This window comes from Schistocerca nitens, chromosome 4 (assembly GCF_023898315.1).
Source record: "Schistocerca nitens isolate TAMUIC-IGC-003100 chromosome 4, iqSchNite1.1, whole genome shotgun sequence".
NCBI lineage: Eukaryota > Metazoa > Arthropoda > Insecta > Orthoptera > Acrididae > Schistocerca > Schistocerca nitens.
In genome coordinates, this window is record NC_064617.1 from 59,197,250 (window position 1) to 59,208,456 (window position 11,207).

General features: G+C 43.7%; 1 protein-coding gene across 1 annotated transcript in view; it reads right to left on the bottom strand.

Moving 5' to 3' along the window:
• LOC126252115 (neurofilament medium polypeptide-like) overlaps positions 1-9,165 on the bottom strand; it is a 137,509-nt gene extending 128,344 nt beyond the window's left edge. The window contains exon 1 of the mRNA XM_049952982.1: positions 8,611-9,165. Coding sequence (XP_049808939.1) covers positions 8,611-9,165 — 555 coding nt within the window. The remainder of the gene's footprint in view (positions 1-8,610) is intronic.
• Between the last annotated feature and the right edge of the window lie 2,042 nt (positions 9,166-11,207).

Below are 11,207 nucleotides of genomic sequence, written 5' to 3' on the forward strand. Positions count from 1 at the left end.
AAATTTTTTTGTCATTTGTTATTAGACTGACTGTCTGTTCATCCTTCTCTAAAGACCTCTTTTTTCTCAGCAACGAGAAGACGTACCAAGTTGAAATTCATATCACATACTAAACTCTATAGTCTCTTGGTGACAGAAGAAATTGAATCTTCATAGTCAATTCAATCAAAAGATACGGCCATTCATACCACATATTTTGAGACTTGCAAACTCGCTCATCAAAACTTACAGGGTATGTCCCGTTGACCTAGACTCAAGAAATTTGGCAAGACGAAAACATTCGCAGACTAGTCGTGCGTCCTGGTTTTCCCGTTTGGTCAGCTCTCTTGGTTGCTTCAGGACTTCTCAGCTTCACCTTTCAGACGCTGGTCACTAACTGAATAGTTACTCTTGTGTTAGCCCTGGGCTCTCTTGTGACACTCTATAGAGTCACCATTATGTTGGTATCCCTGTTATTGTGCCATGTTCGGTTGCTGGAGTGCTCATCCAGTTTCAAGTGTCACAGTATCTTCCATGTTTCCTGGCACTTCGCAGGTCATTGACTCGTTCTCCGCTGCTACTATCCTTGCCAGGGAAAACTTTAGTGTCTGGTTCAAAAAATGGCTCTAAGCACTATGGGAGTTAACATCTGAGGACATCAGTCACCTAGACTTAGAGAACTTCTTAAACCTAACTGACCTAAGGACATCACACACATCCATGCCCAAGGCAGGATTCGAACCTGCGACCGTAGCAGCAGCGTGGTTCCGGAGTGAAGTGCCTAGAACCGCTCTGCCACAGCGGCCGCCTCTTTAATGCCTGACTGGAATGGTATTCTAGGGAACAAAACAGTGCGAACTTTATGGGAAGTGAGGTTGGAGGGTATCTTGGCAGCATCTATCGGATCTCCGCTACTTCTGTAGGCCCCTCTCTCATGTCCCTATGGATATCTACACTGACTTTCAACCTTTATGGGAAGAACATTTGAAAGGGACTTGCCGTGGGCATGAATATGGGCATGGGCATGGACGAGAGAGTGGCTATTGTACTGAAATTCATGATTCTGTAGTGCTCACTGAAAGTAAATAGCCCCCATAGGCTATAGATTGCGTGATTTCGACAGGAATGCTCTTTGGCAAGAACACCGGCAATGGACAGGATCAAGTGATTGTCATGGTATACGGCGCACTGTCGTCCCCTAGTAGAGATCCCATCAACTGAGCATCCACTTTAAAATGTGCGTGTTTAATCTACCTAATGCAGTTCCAGTGTGCACACTCCAGACGACTGGAACACATAAACATCAAATGGAACTATATACGGTTCTAGTCTCAAACATCTATGATGTATGCATGCAGACTGAAGCAACGAATGGAAATTTGAACAAAGACCAGGATTCGAACCCTAAACTCAAACACCACTGCAGAGGCTCTTCGAAGGTTCTAGTATCCCACACTTGTGAGATCAGCGAGCGATTTCTCATCCAGATTTAGCAAAAAAGTTTGTCTAGCAAAATTTGATCGGGCGCATTTTGAAAACACATCGATGAAAACGAGGAGCTGGCAACACTGTCACATCATGCAGCACGTCAGAATGTACAGAGTAATGTGTATCTCACCACACTATCTACCGGTCGTCGTAGTTCACTGAGTACTCTGCTGGAACATGGACCATGGAGCTATGATTAGAATCCTAATCAGCTTATTTTTTTATTTTTTAGACGTTCATTCCCTACTTCACGTCGTTTATAAGCAGGACATCACTTCGTCACTTGACAGTAGCCTACCACTTGACAGCGTGGTCCATTAAAATGCATACATATGTCTATTTATCGCGCAGTGCACAACGTAACTGATCGTGTCAAGTTAATGTTGAGGCACTTTCCCGACGGAGTACACAAACGATGAATAGTTCGATACGCTTTTGTTGCTGGTTGCACCCGATAACACACCCGCCGATGCTCGTGCGTACGTTGCATGGTACCCTCGAAGATGCCATACCGATAAGAATGTTTTTCTTGTCCGCGAGTAATGGGCAGAGATCGTCCAGCGACTAGTCGTACTCCATAAACAGAGAAGGCGTTTCTTGAAACAGTTCGCCAGTCACCTCGGTGGTGATATTGTGAGGCAGTTACAAATATAATATGTAACATAACTTAGTCTGTCTTATATGTTTTTTGTAGCTCAATGGGATACAGACGATGTTATACTGTATCACTATTATTTTCTATTGCCTTTCTTTGCGCCATATACTAAAAAAAGTAGTCGTTTACGTCTGTAAAAAATTCTTGATGTGTCTTAATGTTAAAATGAAGCTAACAGTAACAGCAGATTAAACTGGATAGAATTTGATGCATTAACTAAGAAAAGAAATGTTTGACACTCACTAGGCGGATGATCCAACCACTGTGCCTACCTGGCACAGCGGCTGTACACAACTGCACGGAGTATCCTAGCACGTCTTCCTCCTCAATCTAATGCCCATTCACGCCTCAGCCCACTTGGTATTCCCCCAAACTCGAACAGCATTGCAGGGGCTCTCAACTTGTGTTGGATAGCACCTCACCATCGACTGAAGCAGGTGATTCTGCCTGAAACCCATGCATAGACATTTTAATCAAATGAAACTACATGGATCTAGAGACCTTTTCGAGTCTCAAGCATCTACGATGTGTATATGCAAACTGAAGCAATTAATGCTGATTAGCACCTAACCTGGGATTCGAACAAGTGTCTCCTGCTCACTAGGTAGATGCACGACCACTATACCACTCTGGCATGGTGGCTTTACTCAAGTGCTCGAACTACCACAGCATGCCTCCCTCCTCAATACATTTGTCCACACACGCTTCATCCCACTTGTTTATTGTTGTTCTCGTTGTTGTGGTCTTCGGTCCAGAGACTGGTTTGATGCAGCACTCCATGCTGCTCTATCCTGTGCAAGCCTCTTCATTTCCTGGTAACTATTGCAACGTACACTCTTTGACATAAAACTTGACCGGCGGCCGGCCGCTTCAGAGGCTAAGTCCGCGCCGATCGCGACATGGGACAAAAAAACTGGCCAACTCGCTAATTCTCTAAGTCCGGTTATCTGCACAATCTGGCAACACTGTAGACTGCGGCACTTCCTGGAGGAAAACTTGTCCCATGATAGAGAAACTCTAGGCTGATTACGCCTGTGGTCTAGCGGTAGCGTGCGTTGTTTCTGTTCATAATGTCAGTGGATCGAGAGCAGCTGGCATAAAATATTTTTATAGCCTCTTCTGTCTGAATGCTGAAGACGTGAATGTAATGGTAGCGCAGATTCAATCTATTTCGCTTTGTGACACACCGATATCAAAATTTTATCCAGTAACGATTTTGTGGCAGATTTCCTGCAGACTGTCCTCCTCTGGACGCCGTATGCGGCAAAGCTCCGGGATCCATTTGCTGGCTACTGGCAGCGGCCGTGGCGACAGCAGCGGCGCTGCACTCCCCCGTTCTTTATCGAAAGCGCCTGCTACCGCTCATCGCTTTTGATGATTTAAAACGCTTTATTATTAAATGTTGCTCCACAGAAAATTTCTACAATTTCCATTCACGCTCAAAAGCAACGGAGTCAGACGCCCTGACTAGTAGGCGGGTATTATATTACATTAATCGGCAAGAGCTGAGTATGGCCCGAAATTAATTTTATAGACTGGGACGAAATTAAACCACCTCACTACATTCGATGAATTTATAAATGCTTCATACCTCGTTTCTTTTCCTTTCAAACTCAACTATTTGTGCAACTTTTGGTCAATGTTTGGATGTTTTCGTCAAGCCAGAGTGAGCGTCTGTGGTGTAAAGTGTATTACAGTTCTTGTTTCATTCCTTATGGTAAGTCTATGCGATAAACTGTGTGAATACCTTGCAATGCATGCTCTGTAGCAGTGCAGGAACACTGCACATTTGGAGTTCCATGTATGGGTTCATGAAGTATTTATTGTTGATAGGAAGTGATAGTTAAGGTCATCAGATTTAAACCAGAAAAATTTGTCGTTTTGAAGGTTTCAGAGAACGGAAAGGAATTGCTAACGCCGGTGTTAGAAAACGTCTACAGTTAAATGCTATTGCAAAAATTTAGAAGAAGGGAACTATATTAATGAACATGTGCACTTCATAAACAACCTTCTGACGTGTTAGACCTATATGACGAACAAAGCTCAAATTTATGTCGTTGACAGTCGGTTTGAATCTTTTCAGGGTCTATTTTACAGTGAAGCTCCTTGGAATTTGCAAAGCAGAAATCCATGATATTAACTGAATTTACTAAGTCGAAATCGGACGAAGATTGATGTTTAAAGGCATTCTTCAGATTTCGCATAAGAAATTTTTACTAGCAGTTTGCAACTCCATTAATTAAAATGGAAAATAAAAGGTTGTAGTCAGCGGCTTCTACCGTGATTCGAACTGCTATGTCTTATAGTACAAGGACTGCAACGCACCAGGGAACCTCTTTTTTTTTTTTTTTTTTTTTTTTTTTGGGTCTCCTTCCTCCCCTTCAACCCATCCTTTACGCTCGCCAAGTGTTGCCTTCTCGGCCCGGCTTCTCCGCCTTTAAGAATGAATGTAACTTGATGTGGAAACGCGCTTCTTCTGAACGACGAACGAAGTATGCCCCTTCTGTTGCCTTTGTTTGCAACATGGCTTGAATAAAAATAAATGTAATTTCCATGGAGAAGGCAGTCTCATAATTGTTGTGGAAATGTGACTGCATCTGTAAATTTCGTTCTCCGTGCGTGGAAAAACGGAAAGAAGCAAACTCATTATTCCTGATAAGTATAATTTCCTTTTTCAGAAGGTAATGAAGTAAAATAGGCTTCTTCTGCTTGATTTTACACTTAATTAACATAAATGTGTCTTCTTGTGAAAAGAAGAAAAAGAAAGAAAGACAGAAACTAAATAAATGGTGTATACCAGTTTCATCACTGTTTCCCCGAAACCAAAGAAATAGATACACATAGGCTTAATTCGTCTATATTGATGATCTTCTCTGACTACATTCTGTTGGAAATCGTCCCCCTGCTACTTGAAGTACAAACTTTAACCAAAAATCATTCGTCTAATATACGAAATGCTTGGATGTGCAATGTAAATTACGCATTTCTATTGGTTACAGGATTGTTTTAGTTAAAAAGTTTGCGTAATTTTCTTTGTATTTTTTAGTACACATCAACTTGTGGTGCTCAGTTGTAAGGTATACCCAGAAGTCCTCCCTATTGCTTGATTCTTTTGTTAGGACGTAATGCATCGTTTGGCCTTTCAACCAGTTAATTGCAGTTCGTTTTGTTTTAGGGTAAGGTATACCGTCAGGGGTTAAAAATTCAGCAGGCGTAACGGCGTTGGGCGTAGTTCTGCTGATGCTCGCTATCTTTTGTCTTATGTAGAGCCATATTTCTTTTACCCTGTCACACAGCAATCTATGCTCTTCGGTATCTGGTATTTTACATAATGGACACAGCGGTGACTCGGCCAATCGAATAGAGTGAAGTTTAGAGTTCGTCGTAATTTTTCTGTTTACAGCAAAGTACCAGGTCGATTTGACATACGTTGGCAAGTTCCGGCAGTGAATATTTTCCCATATTGTTTCCCAGTTATAACAAGGATACTTTTGTTCTATGTCGTTTCTGGGTTTGTCTTTCATCAAGTTATTATAAAGGTCTTTTACTTTCATGATGTCTTTCCCAGGAATCCTTGCCTGTATATAGCTGTATTCTACGAAAAAGTATTTCAAGTGGTATAGTCCGTTGGGTATGTGTTGGACATTTATAGGTGCACTGACGTCAGCAGGAGCTATTTCGTTTAACAAATGTGCAGCAAGGGTACCACTTGGCTCTTTCCAGTGTTTGTATGTGGTAGCAAGGTATAAGGCTTGCGCTTTTTTGCTGACATCGGTAAGATTTAACCCACCACATTTCGTAGGGAGCATCAGAACGTCATATTTGACTTTGAAAATACGTCCGCGGCTCACAAAGTGTCCTAGTGCAGATGCGATGCTGTTCAACAAAGTCGCAGGTGGTGGCAGAACTTGTGCTACATAATTAACTTTGGATGTGATGTATACATTTGCCACTGTTACTTTTTGAAGTTCATCGAGTTTCCTAATACTATGTGCTTGTACAGAGGCGCGTATGCTGTTAAGTAATTTTCGATAATTCGCAGCAATAGTGTGCTTGATATTTCTTTTAAAATCTATGCCGAGACATTTCATGGTTACAAGCTCGCGTAACAGATTCTGCGTTTGCGTCCCAATTCCACGGCCGATGTTGAAAATCCCCGACTTTGTTCTATTAAGTTTTGCACCAGATGCCTGTTCATATTTTGTTACTATTCGTAGTGCGCTCTGTACTTCAGCGCCATTCACGACTAGGAAGCCAACATCATCAGCGTATGCCTTGCACACGATCTTTTCTCCATGTATTTGTAGTCCTTGTAGATGTTTCATAAGGGAGGCAAGCAGGGGCTCGATGGCGATGGCGAAGAGTGCCATTGACATTGGACACCCTTGCCTAATGGAGCTGGTGACGTCAATCGGACGGCTAATGTGTCCATTGATGACAAATCTAGCTGAATTGTTTGTTAATGTATTTCTTATTACCGCAATGAATCGAGGTGGGAAGCCCATTGCGCCCATGGTGCGAAGGAGAAAACTATGGTTAACTCTATCGAAGGCTTTGTCAAAGTCGAGTGAGATGAGTGCACATTTTATTTTGCAGACGTCGGCCGTTGAGATTAGGTCCCTGTAATCACAGAGGGTCTGGAGAATTCTTCTGTCTTTGCCCACACTTGTTTGATAAGGGCCAGTGACGCTGGTCATTGTGGTTTTCAGCCTGCGAGCGAGGATGCGGCCAAAGATTTTGTAATCGCTGTTTAAAAGCGTAATTGGCCTCAGAGCGCTTACAGATTTCGTATTCGTAGTTTTTGGCACTAGCACTACGAGTCCCTCACGAAATTCTTTCGGGATGTCATTCGCAGGGTTTAGCAGTTCGTTGCAGATGAGAGTAAACTTGCCTTTGACGAGGCCACTAAATCTGCGATAAAATTCTGCTGGAATTCCATCTGCCCCTGGAGCCTTATTTTTCGTGCTTCCATATATAGCTTCTTCGACATCTTCTTCAGTCACTTCCGAGAGGAGAGTCTGTGCTTCCGCGTGGCATACTTTGCCCTGGAGGTTGATCATTAACTCGTCTTGAAGCTGTTCGTCAACCGGCTGACTAGACATTAAGGATTCAAAATGCTGTACGATTGCCTCTTTAATCTCTCTTTGCTTCGTCAGCTTCCTTCCATCATCAGTTGTTATTTCAGATAATATCTTGCGAGACGCCCTTTTGCTTTCACGAATGACATGATAAATGGAAGTAACCTCGTGCTGGGCTATGTTCTGGGCACGCGACCTTATTTGGTAGCCTTCCAGTTGTTTACGCCGTAGTGCTAAAATTTTTACTTTAATTTTGTTAATTCTTTCGTGGTTGTCCACAACTGTTGCATCGCACTTGTACAAATCCCTTAGACACTGAAAGTAAAATTCTATAGTTGATTTGTACCAAAAGTTTTTGTCTTTGGAGTAGTTTATGAAAAACCTCCGTATTTTAGGTTTGGCATGTTTCAGCCACCAGTCAGTGCCAGAGTTGTACGAGCTAAATTTGCTTTCACACTCTCTCCATACCTTGTGAAATGCCTCCTGACAAGCATGGTCTTCCAGATGTGACACATTGAGCTTCCATGTGCCTCTACCTCTGAATGTCCCTTGTTTTATCAGATTGATTGTGCATATGTATGCAGCATGATCTGAAAAAACGGTAGGCCATACTTCGGACTGCAAAATGAGGTGTTTCAAATTGTGCGTTACATATATCCTGTCGAGACGGCTCGCCGAGTGACTTGTGGCGTGGGTGAAGCCAGGGGCTGCACCGTGCATATGTTCCCATGAGTCTATTAGTCGTAAGTCATTAACTATACGTTCCAGTTCAGTACACTTGTTGAAATTGGGAGTTTGGTCTTTGGCATGCAAAACACAATTAAAATCCCCTCCTAGGATAAGGTGTTCATATCGAGTTCCAAATAGTGGGACAATTTCTTCTTTATAGAACTCCGTTCTGCGGTGCCTGTTACTGGATCCTGAAGGGGCATACACGTTAATGAGTCGTATTTTGTTGATTGTGGCCGCTATGCCTTTACTGTTTGGTAGTTTTACTACATCTTGGACTTCTATGCCCTCCTTTGTGAGCAGAGCCGTGCCCATTTCCGCTCCATGCCCTGGGTTTGTAATGGCGTTGAAGCCAGGTACGTTACCAAGCTCAATGTCTGTCACTTCTTGTAAAAGTATAATGTCACTGTCAGAAGCGTATATAAAATCTTTTAAGTTCTGTAGTTTAAAGGAACTATGAATCTTATTAAGGTTTACTGTCGCGATTTTGTATGCTTGTAGGTCAGACATTCTTCGTTCTACTTGATCTAACTTTAAAAAACATTCTTCCGTTTTGTCTCGCAAACGTCAGCTTTAAAACGCGTCTTAATAATATTCACCGGTAGCAAATGTTTCAGCGGTGTGTCCTTGTTCTTTAGAATGTTCGTTCGCGGAGACGTCGTCGTTGAAGATATCAGCTACCTGTGGGGCTAGCTTACAGTCTGTCTTAGTTTCTGAAATTTCTGTCATTTCAGCGTCGGGATTGTTATGGTCGCTTTCGTCTGCCCAGCTGGTTGAGGTTGTCGTCGTGGGTGGGACGAGTGAAGCTTCATGAGAGTGACTCGTTTCTTGAGGGTGGTTGGATGCTTTCTTTGTGGGTTTTCCTTGGACGTCTCGTTTTTCCAGCGCAGAAGGGGAACGCTCCACAGAAACTGGTGTCACTTTCGTGTTGCTACAGATCTGTTGGCTTAAGGTACTACCTATTTCCTTCGCTTTTTGTCGGAGTATGGGAGCTGTCTCCTCTGCACCTTTGCGCGCCAGCCGGCGTTTCTTATTTTTCTTCGGAGAATTGCCTCTCGACGGACTTTCTTCAGCATCCAAGTTAGTGTCGCTTTCCTGCAAGGTGTGTCGGTCTTCAGCTTCCGGCGGATCTGCTGCCTTTACAATTGCAGGCACCTGTGTCGGTGGAACTTCAACTGTTTCCGTAGATTGGCGGGACTCTTGTAAGTCGTCAGCTATGACGGCACTGACGTCCATCGGAATTCCAGTGTTTGGAGAATTTGCATTTGCACACGATTCAGGGGCTGAGGAGACAGTCGGCCGTTCGCGTGCCACGGCGGCGTAGGTTCCAGGCAGTGTTGTCATCGCCGGTGGCCTGGCGGCCTCGCCGGCCGGCAGCTGTGCAACGCGCCGCTGTATACATTCTGCGCGAACGTGCCCAGGCTTGTTACAGGCGGCACAGGTTCGCGGTTGGTCGTCATAAATTACAATCCCTCTATATCCGCAGACATTGATGTACGACGGGATGTGCTTTTGTAACTCTACACGAAGCTGCCGTACGCCATTTAGTACTGGGAATTTATGCGCGCTTGACCATTTCTCGGCAAAGTTGCTGAGCACTTTCCCAAAGGGCGAAATTACAGCATTAATTTGGTCTGTTGTAATCTCAAAGGGTAACTCGAAGATTCGAATCGTGCGAATGCCGAAACCAGCATGTGCAACGGTGACTTCACCAACGTTTCCATCTGAGTGTTTAAATTTCATGACACCCCCGGAAGACTCAACTATTTTCTCGCACAACTCGGAACTACGCATTTTAACAAACACGACACAAGCTACAATCGACAGGTGGATCCCAATTACATCATTAAAGGAAAGCTTCACATCTTCTTCTAACCAATTTTCTACTTCAAACGACTTGGGTCTGGCATATCGAGGATCAAAAGTAAGTTTCAACGTATCTTTTCGACTTGGTTGAGCCATCACTGCATGCTACTCATTACTTCTCGAAGCGTTCTATAACAGAGTTTTAAGACGCAGCAAGCGCAAGACTTACCACGCGGAAGCACAGACGGCGCAGCGCACACCACACTACGTCCTACCTCCACGCCGTCCGCCGGCGAACTATAAGCTAACGACACACTGGCGGCCAGAGGCGGAATATAGTCACTGAGATGTTGCCTGAGCCTCAAAACGCAACCTTAAACACACGAACAGAGGAGGTGGAGATTACTGTTTTAACGTCCCGTCGACAACGATGTCATTAGAGACGGAGCACAAGCTCGGATTAGGGAAGGATGGGGAAGGAAATCGGCCGTGCCCTTCCTAAGGAACCATCCCGGCATTTGCCTGAAGCGATTTAGGGAAATCATTGAAAACCTAAATCAGGATGGCCGGGCGCGGGATTGCACCGTCGTCCTCCCGAATGCACACACAAACAGGTGTTACTTTTGTGAAGAACGCCGTTCTTGGAGTCGAGAAATTAAATATACTTTCTAATTGTGTCATCTTGCAGTGGATTATATCGTACGAGTCTTCGAGGTGGAAAACGAATGTCAAGTGAATTTAGGGAGGTAACGCCGACCTACACCCGGAAGTAAATGCACTATCAGAGTGTTGACAAATACTTGCTACGACGCTGCCATTTCTAGGCTCTCTGACGAGGCAGCTCTTCAGCGAAATGCTTGCCGTGATTCTCCGATACGGTTCTTCAGAGTGGAGACGCGCGCGCACGTTTGGTTTTTATGCGGCGTTCTCCCCTGATGGTTTCTGACGTCGCCTTGTGGGCTATGTATACATATGAGACATTCAATTATCATTAATCCAGAATCATACAAGTTTCAGCTTCCGGCGTGGAAGAAGGCTGTTGACGCCGACATTATATCATTTCAACGTAGGGAAAGCAAATCGGATCATTCAATGTTTCTCATTGAACATAAAGCATGTGAGATAATTTTCCGTAACGTTCATAATCATCTAAAAATACAAACGAAGTAAAAATACACCGGAAGCTTATTCGAATTGAATATAACGCTTTGCACCTCGATGTCGAATTTGTCCACTTGCAATCTTTTGCAGCATACACATAGAATGTCATGATTACCACGAGAATGAAGAAATATGTTGGTAAGGATGGAAGCAAGAAGAGACGCAGTCAACAAATATTCTATTCCTCATGGCATTCATTTCATTTGACACGTAAGAAGAGGTAAAGCGGGAATTTACTTTCGTTAACACGAAAGATATGCCGCACATATTGATAACGAGGAAGTCTGCGTCTTCATACGTTTCCTCCTTGA